Consider the following 18,512-nt stretch of genomic DNA (forward strand, 5'->3'; position numbering starts at 1 on the left):
CAATTTGATTGCTTAGTTTACCTTAAAGTCTAGTTGCCCCGATAGGTTAGACATCATGTGATCTCTTTCAAATCTAAAGTAAACCAAAGCAAGAGAGATGAATGAAATGTTTCTGAAGTTTAGAAATTGACTATCACATCTCAATGAACAACAGAATTTCAGAGCTCTACACAAATTTAAAAACACTATTTTTGATACTCACGATGTCATGGCCTTCTTCTTTACACGGCCATTTATCCTATGAATAAAAATATAATTCGTTTATATAGGAAATTAATAGGTCTTATTATATCTCTCAGTACGCACGGCTGAATTGGTCAATTTTGCAGGCCAGATTTCACTGTAGGCCCGCTCACTTCAACTAGTTTTCTTTCCCGTGCACCCAATTAACCTCACAGATATAATAAATATCTTACTAACCTTGTTTCTCGGTCCATACCATAAGTTACCAATCCATGTTTTCTCCCGTAATTTATAGTACGGAACTCAGTAAGAGGAATTTAGCATTTTATTAAATAGAGTGGTGTAGTGTTAAAGTCTTTGGATGTCATTTCTGAAGGCCAGTTATTTTAAAGGCCTACCCTGTAAGCTGTGGTCTGTTTGTTTGTTTCCTTGGTATATGAAGCTCATTTCTCTGACTATATTAAACATATCCCAGTCATCTAATATAAATTTTACAATGATCAACAAGTATAACATTCTTGTTTCCACTTCTTATTAGCCTACTGTTTGATGTCTGCTGCATACCCTTTGTAGATTTGCTCCTGTCCACGTGTAAGCCCTTCAAGAACGTTGTCTTTCATAATAACATGCTGGCCTTTCTGAAGGCTGACCTGTTGGCATATAAGACAATAATTATTTTGAAATAAAAATATCTACAAACTGTGCACCATTTCTGGGAATTTTCAGAGTGTACTTTCGCTTGCTATCCTGGACCCTGTTGTTCAAAGCCTGATTAAGCTAATCCGGCACATTAACAGGAACTTTGATTCAAGAATAAGATAATCTTCCATAGATTTTTGTCCCTCAGTTTTGACTTAGACTTTTCTGGTTATTTTACCTGTAAAATATAGTTAACTAATGGGAGCTTAACACAACCTTGGTCCTTAGTGCATATCAGCGACTTCATCGCCACTAAAACATCTATTACACTCATCTCGCACAAACAGGGACCTTGCGTGACATTACTTATTATATAGCTGCCTTGTTCTGCATAGCAGAACATAAACGGACCTTTGTGTCTTTGAACAGTACTTCATTACAACTGGACATTGTTAGTAAAGGTAATCAATACCAAGGTATGCTTATATCCATTAGGTCCGAATTGCGTGCCTCATTGTTTGCCTTGCGAGCACACGTTGCACAATAAGTTTTATCAAGTTTACTTCGCCTTAGTGCTGTATTTTGTCCCACCACTCCCTTTCCCCCCTATTTCAATAAAGCTGGACTACTGGCTTGGGTGCACACCTGCCACTTCCCTTGCATGTTGCAGGCTGGGTGGGGCTCTCGCTCCACCTTAGCTTCCACTTACACCCGGGTGGGGACACACCTCACTCGCTGGCTCATCCATACTTTGCAGGGTGTGTCGCTGCCACCCTTGTTACGTTACTTATCATTGCTAGGGTGTGTTGCTGCCACCCTTGTTGCCTTACTTGTTATTGCTAGGGTGTATCGCTGCCACCCTTGTTGCGTTACTCATTATCACTAGCCAAGGGTGTGTCGCTGCCACCCTTATTGCCTCCATTTGCAGGGTGTGTTGCTGCCACCCTCCATTTATGCTAGGGAGCACCCAATGTCTTAAGTCCCATTTACTGCCAAAGATTGTGTTGTGTGTATTTATAACTACTATGTTTAGCGACAAGTTGTTAATCTACCATTAACTTAAAATTTTTTTTCAACAAACGAGATAAAAACCTTTGGTTAACTTTGAATTGTGAATTAGTTTTCATTGGCTTACAAACAATGGGGCCCTGGTGTCTATGTGAAACTAAAACTGAAAACCAGGATAAATAAGGGAGAGCTAGATTTATAGAACAAAATGTAGATCTATATTCATGTAATAGAGTGTTTTCATGCAGTCATATTTACATAATTTGCATCAATATTTGCATAAACAAAAAAAAATATTTATTTCTCCCAGGAAAAAATCATAGACAAAGTATTGTTTAGCTCCTCTCATAGGGTTGCCGCAAACATGCTCTATAGGTAGGTAACAACTTTGTCATATGGTGTAACCAGTTATAAAAACTGCAAGGCTGCATATTTTGTAATAAATCATCTACAAAAACAACGCTAATTACTATAATGATTTGGATGGATTTAGGTGCAGTAAATCTTTAACTCACCTGGGCAATTCCGGCTCCCATAAGACCAGCACCAAGTACAGCAACAGTGCTAAAAACAAAACACAAAAAATTGAGATGGGAATCACTGAATTTTGTAGATGACAATCGATTTTTTTAATCACAAAGCTACAGCAAGTGATTCTAGATGTTGGACTTCCAGATGCACCAATTCAGAACAAGAAAAACTTCTCTGACCATTAAACCACATTCAAATTCCACGTGCAAATGAATCCTTTCTTTTTTTGTTTTTTTCTCTTTTTTCTTTTTTGGCAGTTAAGCCCCTAAAATCATGAATTTATCCAATAGTCAACTTTTAAGATGACACTGCCATGCCCACAACCACAAAATGTAAAAGTAATTATAATTATTTTAAATTGGCCCCAGTATACATCTTATCTTGAGCTTGGGCTACATGTACCAGTGCTTTAATATGAAAAATAAAATTTTGCTAACGTGAACAAAATTTCCCAATGCAAAAATTCCCTGGCCTCACAAAATATCAGACAAGTTCCCCCCCCCCCCCCCCAGACATTTCTCTACCTGCGGTCATTCTGAGATGATATGATAATCATGGTTCTTATTTTTTTTAGAATATTTCTCAGTTTTGAGCACAAAGAGTTGATAGCATGCAAGATGCCTTACTTAACAGGCCTTTGAGGTGCTCCATAGTGATTCTTCTTACATTCCGTCTGACCAAAGAACAGACCCATCAGGGCTTTGGCTTCTGTCGTTTGACTAAGTTCACCAAATTCCTAGCAATACCAAACATATCTTTGGTTAGTTTAAAGCCATTTTCAGTGCAGCCAGTTAGTATCAGACAGGCAAATCACTGGAGCTAGATTCATGAAGCGATTCTAAGTTAAGATCTACTCTACCAGTAATTATTGTTTCTTAACAACAGACTATTGTTGGGCCAACAACAAACAATAATATGATACATCCTAAAATAGAAGCAGTGCTTTGTGAATAGAGCAGCTTGCTGCTGTTTAACTATGGCGTAAAAGTGAATCACCTCAGCTTCTTTCTTATAGCCTTCTGCTTGTCCTTTCTCTAAACCATTCTTTACAACCTGCCAATAAAAGTATTTACAATATTATTATTTGACATTATAGATGTATGCCATCTCACAGTTCATTTTTGCCAGTTGGTTTACCAAACACCTGACTGTTTTCTCTCTCTGCAGTTCAGAGAAAATGAAAATCTGTGAATGGATACAACAATAAACAAGATGTATCTCATTGAAATGTAATTCATTACTAACTTCATACACTTGATTGAAAAAATGTTGTCCACGTTAAGTAAAACGTAAATGGTTAATGGTGCGACCTGATGGAATTATGGGGTGATCTCATCAGTTGTGCATATTTCATGCATTTTTGTCCGCAAGAAATTTTGAATTGATTTGTACATAATCATCATTATACTCACAAAAAATTTAACTACTGTATAACTTACATCAAGAATCCTCAGTGGGGCAGGATATAGACCACCTGTCTTCTTCATGACCTGATGAGAAATATAAACAGTTACTGTAGACACACTACGGTACAACAGCTCATTGAGGCCAACCGCCATTTTTGAGTTACTGCCTCTATGTTATGATATAGGGTAAAACATTTTTGTGTTCATAATACAGTACCTCCACCCATTTATATCAGGGAAATTGCTACCAAGGAATATCTTTGAAACAGACTAGTTTGTATCTGTAATTTGGCCATTGTAAAGAGATGTGAGGGCTGACATTAGGAGCATTCCTACAGACAGAGCACCACACCACAGTTTCTTTAGAAGTTACAAGTAACCATCTTATGTTTTATTAAGTAGCTTATCTGGGAGCAGTATCTCAATACTCTTAATTTGTTAGGCTTGATAGCTAGAGAAAAAGCCCCATTAAACTATCGTGTTCTTTTATAAACTGAATTTAGCTACCATTTAAATTGCTCAACTCTTTCAGTCAGAAATGAGTGGATAATAGATAATTATAAAAATGAAGATGAACTTACAGTTTCTTTGGCTTTCTTGAATACAAAGTTCCGTCCAAAGTTTGTGTCAGTTGTAATTTTATACTGCAAATCTATGATGAACAGTTAAAAACAATTAATTCACTGGTAAAAGGGAAATTCTTATAATATAAATTACTAGGCACTGAAAGCCCTATCTGACACAAATTTTATTTGGTGCCAGCACAAGAGTTATCTGGTATAGTGTAGGCATAGCCTTAATCTTATACATCATCTTAACATCAGCTATATCTTGAAGGTGCCTATTGTACGTAGAGACTAGGTACTTTGTCATGATTTTCTTCTCGAATGCGACGACAGCCCACTTACTGTGACACTTCACTGTTCAAGGCATTGAAGTTGACGTTTCAATGGCAACCATGTTTCTTTCTTATAAACACTGTTTTTGCTTTGTTAAATATTTACTTTTTGAAAACAATGTTATTACCTTTCATGTTTAACCAAGAACGTGATCTATCTGGTTTTAGAGATCCACTTGCCAGACCCCTAAAAGCAAAATTCAAACAAGGTTAAGAACTTCCTTTACAGGTCCAATTTATTTCAAAATGTTGTGCTTCTCACAAAGGCGAGCAATTAAAAATGATAAGTGGCTTATAAATATATTATTATAATGTGTACATTGGAATGTTACAGCCTTCGAAATTAACCCAGGATACAAACCCTGGGAACAAAATTTGGGTCACCAAGATCTTTGACTTTGGTAATAATTATTTGAACCACAACCTCAGAATCAAATCAGTGTCGTTCTAACCAACTGGGCTCCCAAGCCAGCTGGGAGCAGATCAATTGTGGAAATTTAGAAATTCAAGATGATGAAAAATGAATGTTTTTCATTTGTTTTCCATGTTAACAAGCTCCCACAAATAGTGTAGCTCCATTGCTCACTACATAAACCACACACAACCCACAATTCTTTAATTCACTCTGATGAAAGAATCTCAAATTTCTTTATGGTAGCCAAATTACCATCAACTCTGTTGATGAAAACAAACATCTGTTTCTACTCCCCCCCCCCCCCCCCCCCCCCACTGACACAGCGCCACAATTTCTTCAGAAGCTATTCCTGATATCTATTTTGTTTTGAAAGTGCGCCTTCACTTCCAAAATTATTTTTTGTAACATACTTAGCCGTCTGGACTGCAACCTCTTCAAGATATTGTAAGGTGTTTTCTGCAGGAGGCTTTAGGCCAGGACCTGTGAAAAAGGAAAAAAAATAGAAAAGAGTGATGACAAAGCCGCAGTATGTAAAACATTGTACACAATTTAACTTATCAAACAAAAACATTTAGTTGGCCTGGTCTCCAACATTGTGGAGACTTCTGCAAGTGTTCAAGTGTATTAATGGACTAGTGTCTGATTGCCTTACTGACATAATGACTTCTAGTATACGTACACTATGCATAACTATAGGATTAGGAGCTGTCTCCCTCTCTTGAGAACTAAGAAGTTTTAAGGGTATTTTTGACTCAATGGGTCAAAAATGTGGAACATACTTCCTAGGATAATTTGATCACTGGAAAATGCCTCTGAATTGAAAGAGTGGAACAGTGAATTAAAGCCACACAAATTGTAAGGGGAAAAACACCCTTATCCAAGGAATTTTCACTGAAGAGATTATTGGATGTGGAGACAAATGCAGACATGTGTGTGGAATAAATTATAGGTCACATGCAAAACAATTATGAGGAAATGTGAGCAAGAATACCAATGAACCACATTTGTAAAATTTTGACATACTGTAAGATGGCAATGTTATATGTTTGCAAGCCTTTAATATTATAGTACAATGTACCTAGTGGTTTCACAAGACCATCAACAAGACCCATCCTTTTAGCTTTGCCTGCTTTGACATTCTTTCCTGTTAGCATCATATCCAGAGCATCAGGAAGACCAACCTATAAGCAACACAAATCAAGATATAAACAGACTGTAGAGACCAGCGCTTTGCTTTTATTTTATTTATTTATTTTTTTGGTGGAGGTGCGGTGCTCTTGTGTTTAGTTTGCTGGACTTTCAATTGGACGATCAGAAGATTGGAGGGTTCAAGGTTGGGTTGGTTGCATCATTGTGGCGTTGTTTCCTTACACAAGAAACTTGGCTTGGGTCTGACATATCATAAGATGGCTTTGTGAAATCCAGACCCTGATTTAAATGATTATTTGAGAGATGAAACAGTTCATCTTCTTAGATATTTCAACAGCTTTTTGTGCCTCAAAAGGACAAAGTGAAACCACATAAAAACATAACCTTGATGGCAAGTTGCTACAGTAACCACAAACAGCACCATGGATGTACAAAGCAACAAATATTACTTTTTTTTAAGAAAGTACTCCTGCAGTTCTCCTTGTAAATTTGTATAGTCCATAATTCCACAACAAGATGATCAAAATTAATGCACTAATTACAGTATGGAGATACTGTCCAGATTGAACTGGAACTTGGAAATGTTGGTTTTTGAGGAGTAGGGAAAACTGGAGAATCCAGAGAAAAACCTCTCAGAGCAAGGACAAGAACTAACAACAAACTCAACCCACATGACGCCGAGTCCGGGAATCAAACCTGCGCCACACTGATGGGAGTTTGAGGTGAGTGAGTGCTCTTTCCACTGTGCCATCTATGCTACCCGAGAAGAGTGGTTATAACCTTGTAAAATGTTCCTGAAAAAATTGTTATGGATTAAAGAAACAAAGAATATAGAAACTGTTGTTCTTACAAGTGGAGGAAGCCTTTGAGTTCCACCAGCGCCGGGAAGCAGGCCCAACATGACTTCTGGTGCACTAAGCACAGTTGAGGAGTTATCCACTGCGACTCTGTAATGACAGCTCAAGGCAACCTGACAAGCAAACAACAAGAGTTTACATCAATAAAAATTCATAATTCATATTAAGTATCAATACAAAAAACTGGCATCTTACTAACTTAAGAACAAAAAATGTGTTGTCCACACTACACAGACCCTAATTTACTTAAACCCAAGCAACCAAGCAATGAAGTCGTAAATACTTTTTCAGAAACCTAAAGGAAGAGTGTTTTTCTGAATATAATATTGCAAGAAAACTAGGCTAAAAATACTGATAGAGATGGGGGCATAACCAGCTTGCTGATGTCACTTATTATAAGCTGGTTATTTCTGCCAACACCATGGCTGAATATAGGTAATGCAAAACAAAAATATGAGCAAGGTATACCAGTACAAAAGGAACAATGATTTCACTAGCCACTGAAACTGATTATACAATGTACTCCTAGCCCTTCAATTTCACTGGCCAAGTAACATTTTTTTCCATAAAATATATTTTTATAACCAAGAACTAAATAAAGGTAACTATACAGAGTACCTCTAGACCACCTCCAAGGCAGGTTCCCATGATGGCAGCCACGTAAGGTTTGGAACTATCCTAAAACATAACAATCAGTTGTCATTAGGGAAGGACAAAGTTAGAGAGTGACTTACATATACAGAGACACAGGTTCTCAGTAAGTGCTGGCAGCTGGCTTAAAAAACAACTACTTCAAATTTTGAGCTGTCTACTTCTCATTGAAATGGCCTATATGTGTTCATTAAAATCTATGCAAACACTCTTATGCTAAGCTGCCTACATCTAAATCTTAGCTGTCTACCCTAAACTTGATGAGAACCCTGTAGAAATCTTATTATATGGTTAAAGAAGACTTCTTAAAGAGCAGTACCAGGGATGGCACAAAACATTGCTTGGTGCACATGTACCTCAATATGCTGCATGACTTTCTGGCCATTGGCAGATATTTCTTCAACCTAAATACAAAAAAAGAAACATCAGGTCGATTTGAATCACATATAAAATGTATTGATCGTCAAAAAAGGACAACAATATGCTGAAATTTAATGCCAGCAACAAATATATTACCTCCTTTGCAGTCTCACCAGCATTCAGCATGCTAAAATACAATCACAACAATTAATTTGTTATTCATTTTTTTATCAAATAGTCAAAACTTAGCGATTAAATACTAATGGGAATAAACTTGACAACATTGAACAAGGTAATTTTTTGAGCCAATAAAATGCAGAATTGGCAATGGAATTTATATACCACATTTTCTATATACATATTCACATTCAGTTTACATTACTTCAGTGCAAGGGTGAGATCGGACATCAGCCGCTGTCAGTCTATTATTAGCGACCTCATCCAACCCACTCATTGCCAACCCATGAATCATGAAATAGCACAGACCAGACCAGCACACCAGGACCTCCATGCCCTTAGGCGAGTTAGAACTCTTTGCGATTAGTGTGTGGGTTCTTTAATGTCCCACGGGGTTATGAACATTAAAATGACACTTGACATGTTCTTGCCTGACACCTTCAGTTTAGCCTTTACCAGGAGAGAAAAACAACAAAGGCTTAAAAAAATGCTTTGGGAGGAGAGGGGTGGGGAAGTGATAATCCTGGTAGGAGGGGGTACTCCCCTATATGAGCTATACAGGTACAATGGCAGTATGTGTGCGGCCCCAGTGGGTATGATTTTTTAGTCTTGTTGGTCAGAAATGGGGTATAGATTTTGACCATTTTGGTTTGAAATAGGGCAAGGCTGGTTTTTTGAATTTGGTATGATTTTCACAAGTTAAATCGGGTCGGGGGACCTACTCACAAGTTGCCAGTTTCATCTTGGTCTTTTAGCTTCTTGTATATTTGTAGCGAGTTAACATGATAGTTTGGGGGATTTGCATGGTCTGAAATAGGCCATTGATTTAAGGGTCTGGCCTGAAATAGGGTTTCAAGAAGTGCACCGTACACACCCACCCAAATTTTCAGGGATTACCCACCCTGGGATAACAATTTTGTAGCAAAGCTTTGGTGCTTTCTGGATTTTACTTGGATTCTGCTTATGCTGACTGAAAACCTTGTTTTTAGATAACAAAACCACTGCAAGCTTACCCATAGTTAGCCATGGCTTTGCCATGCAACTCTGGCAAAACACGTTACATTTTATTTTTTTTCCCTTTAGTGCTTTCAACATTTATGGCCTCTATTAACAATACACAGTATCACTAATTAATGGCCTTAATTGTGGTAAAAAAACACAGCATTGTCAGATATGTCAAAACAAACCTATACGACAATGATCCATATAGGACTTGGAGAGTTAATTTAATCAACAAATGTCACTTAATAAATTGAGCTCTTTAATTAAATTATCAAAAGATAAAACTGTGGTTCACAAGGCTTGTAGGAAACCTTGATGCATATTATAGAAAAATATTACATAGTCTGCCTTCTAAAACCAAGTAAATACCGGTAAGCAACAGAAATATTTTATTAATATTGTGATGCCATACTTGATGTCAGCTCCAGCAATCCAGCATCCTGGTTTAGTTGACAAAAGCACAATGCTGTTAACATCAGGGTTAGACTCTACACTTGTCATCACCTGATGAGCGTCAAAAATAAAAGACAACACAAATTACCTAAAACTACATGTATTACTCAGACATATATATTCAACACCTTCTCCTAACCCCCTTATCCCAGCCATCGCACTTCATACACACCTGCCATTTTGATTTGTGTGGGTACATTGAAGGGGGTATCAGGTATTTATTGTTAGTCACTCTGGGGAACTGCTCAATGAGCAAAATGTAACGAATAATACTTTGGCACCACAAGATCAAAGAAGGTGAAGAGAAAAGCAGAACACACTGCAGCAAATGGAATTCAAATTAATCTTCAAGGACAACAAGATTTGAGTTTGGACAAGTGAAACCAGAACCATTGAATGAATACAATGTATAACCCACTTACCCACAGTAGAATAAATGTTTATAATAATATTATTGGAATTTTAGAGCATAAAGTGCTGTTTAAACAAGAGGTTAAGATGACACCAGATAACTGGTCATAAAAAATTTGTGCATTCTTACCTCAACCAGATCTCTTGTAAGCTTCTCAGATAATACATTGACCTAACACATATAAGAGAACCAAAATATTTAGAAGAACAGAACTTATAATAAAAGTTAAAAAGTAAACCAGTAAAAAACTGGTTTGAACATATGAACCAGCTTAAAAAATTAACTGGTTAAAAAAAATTTAACCAGAACATAGACTCACTTTCATGTCACAAGCAAGAAAAACTGCAAGAAATGAAATTGGTTTCAAAATTGCTTGGACAATTCTACAACATAATTGGCTACTTCACAACCTAGTACCCAATTTCTCAATGCACTTTGCAACGCCATTAAAGTAGGTTGAATGAAAATGATTGAAACATGGCTGATAGTTAAGAAACTTGTTACCTTAGAATCTGGAGTATCAAATTTGACAATAGCTACACCATCCTTAATGTCACATTTGACACACTTGTCACCTAGTGAGGCAAAGAGCAGAATCACAACTAAAAATATAAACTTCAGTTCTCACACACAGACAGTAACTTCCAAAGAGGTTATTATAAGAATGGGAAATGCAAACTTCTACTCTACTGCTAATAAGTAGCAAGAAGCTAATTAAGGAAGGGGGGGTGGGGGGGGGGGGGAGAGGCAGCAACAAAAAACTGGTAGGGTTTCACAAAACTGTGAACAAGTATAAGAGATTAGTGCATTTGGACTAGTTATTCCACTTGGATATGTTATTTTCTGGAAAATGCTGGTTGAGATTGTTAAAAGCACCCAGGCAAAGTTGTGTTCACAGTTGGTCAATTTGCCTAGTGGCAGGGCCTTAATGAGACCCCTGAACGATGCTATACAGTGCCACTAAAAAGTTATGTCTTGTTTAGTGCGACATGTGATTAACATGGATGGTAGCATAAATATTTTTTGTTACAATCGATACATACTATATGCAAAACCAATTAATTTCACACAGCAGTTTGACACAGTCATAAGCAAGTGAATCTTAAAAGAAGAAGCCAAAAGCGAAAGAGAGTTTGCTTGAGCTTTAATTAAAAAAAAATGTTAATAATAAGTATAGTTACTGTTAGTAACATAAAGGAAAGTTAGAGGAAAGTCTACTTAACGTCACAGGAGACTTTATACATGTATATATAGACCCTATGCAGAAATGGCTGACATTCAAATTAGCCCTACTAACTTCATTCTTGAGTTCAAACATCAAAAGTTACCTTGAACTGGGCTAGTAGGGTTAACTTGAAATTTATGCAAACAAAAGAACATAAAATGTCAGCCATTTATGCATTGTAAGGTATACATTTACTTGAAGAGTTGAGTAACATAGTTGTATAATGATCTCTCAAGTAAAAGCTGGTTTTCATTTGCCGGAAAGATCAGTGTATCACTTTTCATACCTGCCGCTGTTTGGTTGGACCGGAAGAGAGTACCTACAATAAAGAAAATGGAACGGCATTAACATGATGATACTTTTTGAGGTTCTTAGTTAGGATAATTTGAAAGGACATCTAAGAAAATGAATTTCTGCATGATTAAGAATTATTCCTAAAATATCACAGCTGTGTCACTGATCTGATCGAAAATTTGCCATAATAGACCTCATGGTGGTCACAAACTTTTGTACGCAACTGTAATAATTACAACAATTTCCAATCAAAATATACAAATTACCTTGAAATTATTTCAAGGTAATTTGTATATTTTGATTGGAATGGTTTGTAGCAAGGCTTTAAGTTTCAATTTTGGCTATTATAGAAATACCGTTTAATATTCAAGGCATGTTTGCTGTCAAATTGTTCTGACAAATTCCAACAGTTATAGAGGTTCACAGTTCAAACTTGGCCAAAATATGATTAAACTCATCGTTAGTAGATGAGCTTAGGGGTTGGTGCCTGAAAGACCGCTGGAGCCACAGGTAAAGTGAGCTAAGTGAGGTACGAAACCATGGCAACCCAGTGAGCGGCAACCACCCGGCACAGTCACACTGAAGGAGATTTAACAGAAAGTGGACATAAAACAGAAAGTAACAGCTGAGAATACAAATAAAAATACTTACCACACACACCACAAACCATACTTACCAAAGGGTGGGAGGGACTGGGAGCAACAAACTTAGACAGTACAAGCTCCGGCAAGTGAACAGATGCGAAATGAATTGGCACAAACATGTGAGCTGTAAGAACCCAGGGGCCCCTACGAAATGGGGTGGCCGCCTCCGCATGTCCCGGCCATGCGGGCACCGCTGACCAGCACTTGCCTCGATTTTAACTTTGCCTAAATTACATTCAGCCACATTACAAGTCCATACCACCCCCTGCCAAGATGGTAGCAGAAAATGTGAAAAGGTCTGTTACTTGTGATCATTACACTGAAAACATTTCACTTCCTATAAAGGTTTGTATGATTGGGGGTAAGCTTATACGCCATACCTAGCCAAACAAACATCTGTTATAATGGGAAAGTTGGATGCGATAGCTATCAAACGATGCTAAGCTCTTTAAAGAGCCTGCAGACTTTTGTTTTAATTCACCAAAGAGATCTTACTTTACCAAGATGGTTGAATCTCAAAAATTATACGAATCTTTTGTTGTGAATAAGGAAGGGGGGGGGGGGGGGGGTCTGATGGTGTGGTTAATGATGTATTAGTATCAGGTATGTGTGGCCCCAAAGGATGTGGTTTTTTGGCTGTTTTGGTCTGAAATAGGATATAAATTTTTATCATTTTGGTCTAAAAATGAGAATGGATTCTAGAGACCACGTCTGAAAATGGGTCTGAAAAAGGAACCGGAAAATTACATATTTCGGTCTGAAGTAGGATCTGGGGTCGGAACCGAGCCTCACACCCCCACATAAAATCCCGAGGAGTACCTCCCCCAGGATTAGTATTTGCGTGACCTTCGAACTGTCATGAAAAGAACAAGTTAGCTTCTGTATTTATACTTTCACTGAATGGAATATTTACCCAAAGTATTGCCTCCACGCCGTAAAATTATAAATTACGAGAAACCGTACAAAACTCGGGATTAAAAGAACAGTCTTTCAGTCTGAACTTTCTACAATATCGATCCAATTTTCCTGAAGTTCCACGTGAAACCTTCATCTAAAAAAGTTTGAAAGTGTTATGTGTAAAACAATACCTGCGTTGATTGTTGGTAAAAGGCGCCTCTTGGCGGCAACCGAAACCCGGCTGAATCCAACCCTAAGAGCTGAAGAAAGCATTGTGATTCCCTAGTAAACTGCACCGAAGTTTACTATTTTTTCGCTCTTCTCTTCCAAACTTCGCAAGGTCTTCGTCAATCAGCGCACGCGCTCTTGTCAACGTAATGCTTTACCCAGAATGCTCTTCGCGTGTAATACCAAAGGTCAATCCCGTTCCCAGATCTCCGCATCCTTGAATAACCTTAGTCAAAATGGCGGATTGTTTCATTGATTTGTGCACAAAGGAAGGTCTATATCAATTGTGTAATTGTGGAAAGGGATTATATTTAAGCTGATCAATAGGGTCAGGTGGTTCAGTTGATTTTAGCTAGTGTAGTTGGATCAGTTGTTTCAGCTGATTCTGTTTGACGAAATCATTATTCGTGTGGGTGGCTCAGCTCATTTAGCTGGTTCAGCTCGTCTAGTTGAATAGACCATTTCCGAGTTGCTTTGAATCTCATTATGAAAGCGAGGCTAAGTGCAAAGCTTTTGTTATGAAAATTAGTTTTCATCCATATGCAAACAAAACTCATTTTCATATGAAAAATTTTGCACTTAGCCTTGCTTTCATAGTGAGGTTCACAGCAACTCGGAAATGGCCTATTGGTTGGTTCAGATGACTCAACTGGTGCAGTCGGTAATCTCGTAAACAAATTTTTGGTTTTATTAACAGTGTTTATAAGGTAATTTGCCATAACGACATTCGAGCGCTGATTTTTCGAGCATGAGCTTTTTGGTAGAACCCTTCTTCCAGGCCAATTTGGAAATGGCTTCACTTGAATCTCTTTAGGGTTGTCAAATTACGTTATAAACTCTGTTGACAAACCAAACACATTTTGTTTAGAAACAGTACTTAGGACTCATCTAAGTTTGGAGAACTCAACAACTCTCCCTCCTCCATCTCAAAGTCCGGCTATTCTCTTTTTATTTGTCTTATTTCTATTAGTTATGACTCTTGTTCTACTTGCAGTTATGAAAAAACAGGTATTGCTTAGTTCCCACACTTGAAAACAAAAGAAGACTAGTTTAACACCGTCGAGTCTCAACAACATGCTAAGGGCAATCTTGTTCTGACATTCAGTTTGAAGTCTACTGTCTTCCTGATCACTTGCATGAAATGATTAATCAAAAATAGAAGGATTGTGCAAAGCTTATAAAATAAACAACATTTTAATAATATACTTCTTGCTTCCAAGTTTCATAGTTTTATACCCATAAACGATTTTCACATACACTAAGTAAAAGAAATCATTTGCACATGTAGTAAGAAGATCCTTTCCGATTTCATTCTCTGGTATGCACCTGGGTTTCTTGCACAAGAGTCAGGACCTATATATTATTCACGTTTTAAAATTTGCCTGTGAATATAGAAAGTCCATAGACTTTCAGATTTCCTGTATAAATAAAAGATTTAAGGTGGCTTACTACAGTTTTTGTACTGTGCGACTCTTTGATATGCGCGTGCGCTGCCCAAAGTATGCAAAAGCATCACGCATGAGGAAAATCACGCGAGCTTGCTGAGGAAATCGCGCGAGCACAAAAACAAAATGGCGGCTCTCGGAATAATTTCCTGGTATTCCAGGTCGGTTTCAGAGGTGTGTTTACAGTAGCTAGATCGTGTTTGGGCTTGATAACTGAAAAAACGTGTTGTCTAATGGTTGCCATTACCTTAACAGCCTTAAAGCCTTTGCAGAGCTGTGATTTTGCGCCAAATGTTTGAACACGACGGCAGCATGCCCTCACCAGTTGGAGCGCGCGCGCCCGCTGGAACCCGGGTTTTTCCAGATCAAGCATGCGCAATGGTCTTCTCACCATAGGTTGCAATAATTATTTTTTTCTCGCTTAATTTCTCCAAATCTAGCCATACAACCTATGTTCAAATTTTTGCTGTTGACAGAAAACACTAAAACGGAAACGTGAACATTTTTTAAAGAAAATCTGTCAGAATTTTTTGTAGGAATTTTCAAATAAGGCAAAATTTCCCAATTTTGTCATTTGCCAAATTTCTCCCTGGCAAAATTTTGTGTTCTTCCCTATGAATACTCATTTTTGCGCACTTTCCAAATCCTGAAATTTTGAATTGGGGTCGTACGGCTAGATTTAAAGCCAGACAATGCTAAAAGGTGTATATTCCAGGCCCCCACTAAGACTTATTCTTTTGTATTTAACACTTTTTGGGCATTCCAAATTTAATTTCTGACTCAAAATTATCTCTATTGTATTTACTGTACTAGAAAAAATGTCCAAGGAAATTCATCTTGGTGTTTTTCTTAAGTTCGATTTAAGGCCTTCTTTCACTCCAGAAAACTGTAGTTAGCCACCTTAATTTAAAAAAAAAGATCTTCTTTCTTTATGCCTGGAACAGGCCCCGAAAGGAGGCATGGGTTCATGCTGATGACGAGGGATGTCAAGCAGTGTGTTCAGGCATGCTGTATGCTAGTTCTAGTTTTTGCTCAAGTTTTTTCTGCATTTATCCTTATTTTGTGGCCTCGCCCTGTTCCTGACATTCTTTCCACGAGGGAAGGTTCCACAGGATAACCAGCAATGACATAGTTACCATCAGCATGAATTTGCGCCAACAATGCAGGCAGACCGATACTCACAGCAAGTGTTGCAATAACAAAATAGAGTTTGATTCTGTTGAAGGTGACACTGTATAATGACACTCCAAGGATAAATCCTGGTATGCATACGACAGCAAACATAAGGGCACAGATTGTGGTACACTGGCATGCCACAAACAAACATTTCAAGAAATTATTAATAATGTTTCTTGTCCACGACTCTGAAAACCGGGAACTACTTCTGCGATGTACGTTCCAAAATAAAATGACTGAACACGTTACATAGATTGTAAAGGCAAATTTTATCTCGTTTTGGCTGCAAAGGAACAAGAATGGATGCGAAGGGCAGTTTGATATTCTCAATGCCTCATGTTTGATCAGAGGAAGAAGCTCTGTATACACAACCGAGGAGATCCCACCTATGCAAAAAATAGCTAATACCAAGCAAAAAGCCACCTTACGTTGCCTCTCCTGCCTTAAATCTTGTTTCTCTAGATTTGTCACAAAAATAGAGGTTGCACTGGCTGCACAAGATATGGACATTAAGTCTTCGATCACCGTGCACGTTCTGCAAGCAATAGGATTGATTGTCCATTGGAAATTTCCCGGATTTATTGCGTATCCCCAGAAGGGCCACGGAATTAACAATAGCAGATGAACGACAATGTTGAACATGTTTGCAGTAAGCTGAAATCCAACGAGATTTCTTAAGGCGTGAAGGTTGATCCAGTTGGGCTTGCTGTAGGACGCAAATGACCAGTTCATCCAAAGGCCGAGAAGAAGGGTCATGATCAGTAACAGCTCCATGTGAGAATGTTCTCAATCGAAAATTATTATCCTGCAAAGTGAACAAAGACTAGACAGTCCGAGTAGACTGCAGCGACGGAGCCGAGATGAATGACTTCTGTTAAGAACTTTTGTTATCAACGTTCGGCAATAATTTGGGAAGGAGGCGACACTTTTAAGGATGGTAGATATGTCCATAAATTTGAATCTTTTGTTCTCTCTATCCTCGCTTCAGCCACGTCGAATTTTCGGATACTTCCGCCTCTTCCGCCATCTTGAAAGAGTTGTCGATATTTTTGTACAGCGGAACGCAGTGAAGATGACGAATACTTCGTGTAAGTGTATTCCAATGTATCCGCCTCCATTTCATTGAATGACAATAGGGAGAAAATAACCTATATCAGAAGACAAGCAATGTCAGATACATCCTTCCGATCATCCTGGTAGCAGCCAGTTTAGAGAGAAGTAATTTTATTAACCTTCTTTGCCAATTTCTAGCAACTCTGAGCATAGCTAATTAATTAAAGGCAATTGTTACGAAACCTGACAAACTTCTTTGTTTATGTTTCTGTTTGCCTTTTTGCTTTTTGGCCTCGACCCTGCACAAACAACAATATAGAGTTTGGAATGTGTTGGAGCAACTGACCAATGGAAACGTTTTTGTTAAGATATTCAACTGTGGTGTGAACGTTAAAAAAAAGGATTGTGCAGGGTCGCGGCCCTTCCAACATAACTTGCAGCACCATTGTTTTCGTGGCAAGGTTTCCTGACTCTTTCCTTATCAAGCTTTATCAGTCCCTCAAGTAACTATGTTGAAAGCAAGAAAATATGTTAAAAACGTGAAATTTTGTTTTCCAACTGTCAAAGCAAATTATTTATCGCATGCGACCCCAAGAGGCAATTTTCCCCATAATAGTGAAAATGTCGTACCATAAATGTGGAGGGCATTAAAAGGCTCTCAGTTTAAGTTCTCAAGCTACAGCCTGGCAAAATAATGTATTTTTCCCTAGTTTATGTGACCTTATAACTCCCCAGAGGAGTTACCTGTTAATCTAGAAATATAAATAAACGGAAGGGACTTCCTGTCGCTATTAATGTTGCAAAAACAATACTGGTGTATAACAATGGAACTAAAAACTTCTAATAAGATTAAATTTAGAAATACAGTTGACTATAAAAATTAGCGAAAAACCGGAACGACGTTTCGGTGTCATCTTGGTACCATTATCAAGTTGAGAATGTAACAGAAAAGATAATTTATACCGAAAGTAAAGGTGTGAAATAGAATAAATTAAATAAAGACTAAAAGTAACTGTCCGGTGTTCATTCAGAGAGGTGTTATAAAGTGAGAGTTATGTCCGTTCACTGGGTTGGACAAATAGTTTCGGGCGAATGGAGTCTGACTGTGTGTTTAGACTCGGTTTCTTAAGCTTGATTGCCTAATCTTTATATGCTTTGGATCCGCAAGAAGAAACCCGATTCACAGGTTAGAACGAGACGAATGTGGACCCGTGCTCGCCAGTAAACGCCTTTCCCGTTCGCTAAAAAAGTTTATGGAGGGAGATGCGATTTGCCAAAAGCACAAGGCACCGGAATGTTCCAAGGGTTATTCATTTATTTCAGACTTTTCGTTCGAAGAACACATGCTCGCAGACCCCCTTCGCACAACGAACCAACGCAAAAACTACACGCTGATTTCCGGTCTACGA

The 18,512-nt window shown here is 37.9% G+C and overlaps 2 protein-coding genes across 3 annotated transcripts in view; both read right to left on the reverse strand.

The window, feature by feature from the left end:
• LOC146466960 (trifunctional enzyme subunit alpha, mitochondrial-like) overlaps window positions 1–13,574 on the reverse strand; it is a 21,511-nt gene extending 7,937 nt beyond the window's left edge. Inside the window, exons 1-20 of one of the 2 annotated variants that reach the window (XM_085126454.1) lie at window positions 13,393–13,574; window positions 11,653–11,685; window positions 10,646–10,716; window positions 10,271–10,312; window positions 9,689–9,780; window positions 8,254–8,284; window positions 8,094–8,141; window positions 7,705–7,764; window positions 7,080–7,199; window positions 6,159–6,261; window positions 5,491–5,560; window positions 4,794–4,852; window positions 4,349–4,419; window positions 3,801–3,851; window positions 3,358–3,414; window positions 2,988–3,097; window positions 2,346–2,394; window positions 748–833; window positions 203–238; window positions 22–73 (exon numbers count right to left, since the gene is read on the reverse strand). In XM_085126454.1, the coding sequence (XP_084982580.1) occupies window positions 22–73; window positions 203–238; window positions 748–833; window positions 2,346–2,394; window positions 2,988–3,097; window positions 3,358–3,414; window positions 3,801–3,851; window positions 4,349–4,419; window positions 4,794–4,852; window positions 5,491–5,560; window positions 6,159–6,261; window positions 7,080–7,199; window positions 7,705–7,764; window positions 8,094–8,141; window positions 8,254–8,284; window positions 9,689–9,780; window positions 10,271–10,312; window positions 10,646–10,716; window positions 11,653–11,685; window positions 13,393–13,474 (1,323 nt within the window). In that variant the 5' untranslated portion in view covers window positions 13,475–13,574. Of the gene's footprint in view, window positions 1–21; window positions 74–202; window positions 239–747; window positions 834–2,345; window positions 2,395–2,987; window positions 3,098–3,357; window positions 3,415–3,800; window positions 3,852–4,348; window positions 4,420–4,793; window positions 4,853–5,490; window positions 5,561–6,158; window positions 6,262–7,079; window positions 7,200–7,704; window positions 7,765–8,093; window positions 8,142–8,253; window positions 8,285–9,688; window positions 9,781–10,270; window positions 10,313–10,645; window positions 10,720–11,652; window positions 11,686–13,392 lie in introns of both variants that reach the window. The other variant, XM_085126453.1, reaches the window with a different exon arrangement.
• A 777-nt stretch (window positions 13,575–14,351) lies between these two features.
• LOC146466961 (uncharacterized) lies at window positions 14,352–17,094 on the reverse strand. The gene has a single exon (XM_085126546.1). It carries the CDS (start codon window positions 16,822–16,824, stop codon window positions 15,907–15,909), a length of 918 nt encoding a protein of 305 aa, XP_084982672.1. The 5' UTR covers window positions 16,825–17,094; the 3' UTR covers window positions 14,352–15,906.
• Between the last annotated feature and the right edge of the window lie 1,418 nt (window positions 17,095–18,512).

This window comes from Pavona decussata, unplaced genomic scaffold (assembly GCF_977016875.1).
Source record: "Pavona decussata unplaced genomic scaffold, jaPavDecu1.1 SCAFFOLD_140, whole genome shotgun sequence".
In the NCBI taxonomy this organism is placed as follows: Eukaryota; Metazoa; Cnidaria; class Anthozoa; order Scleractinia; family Agariciidae; genus Pavona; species Pavona decussata.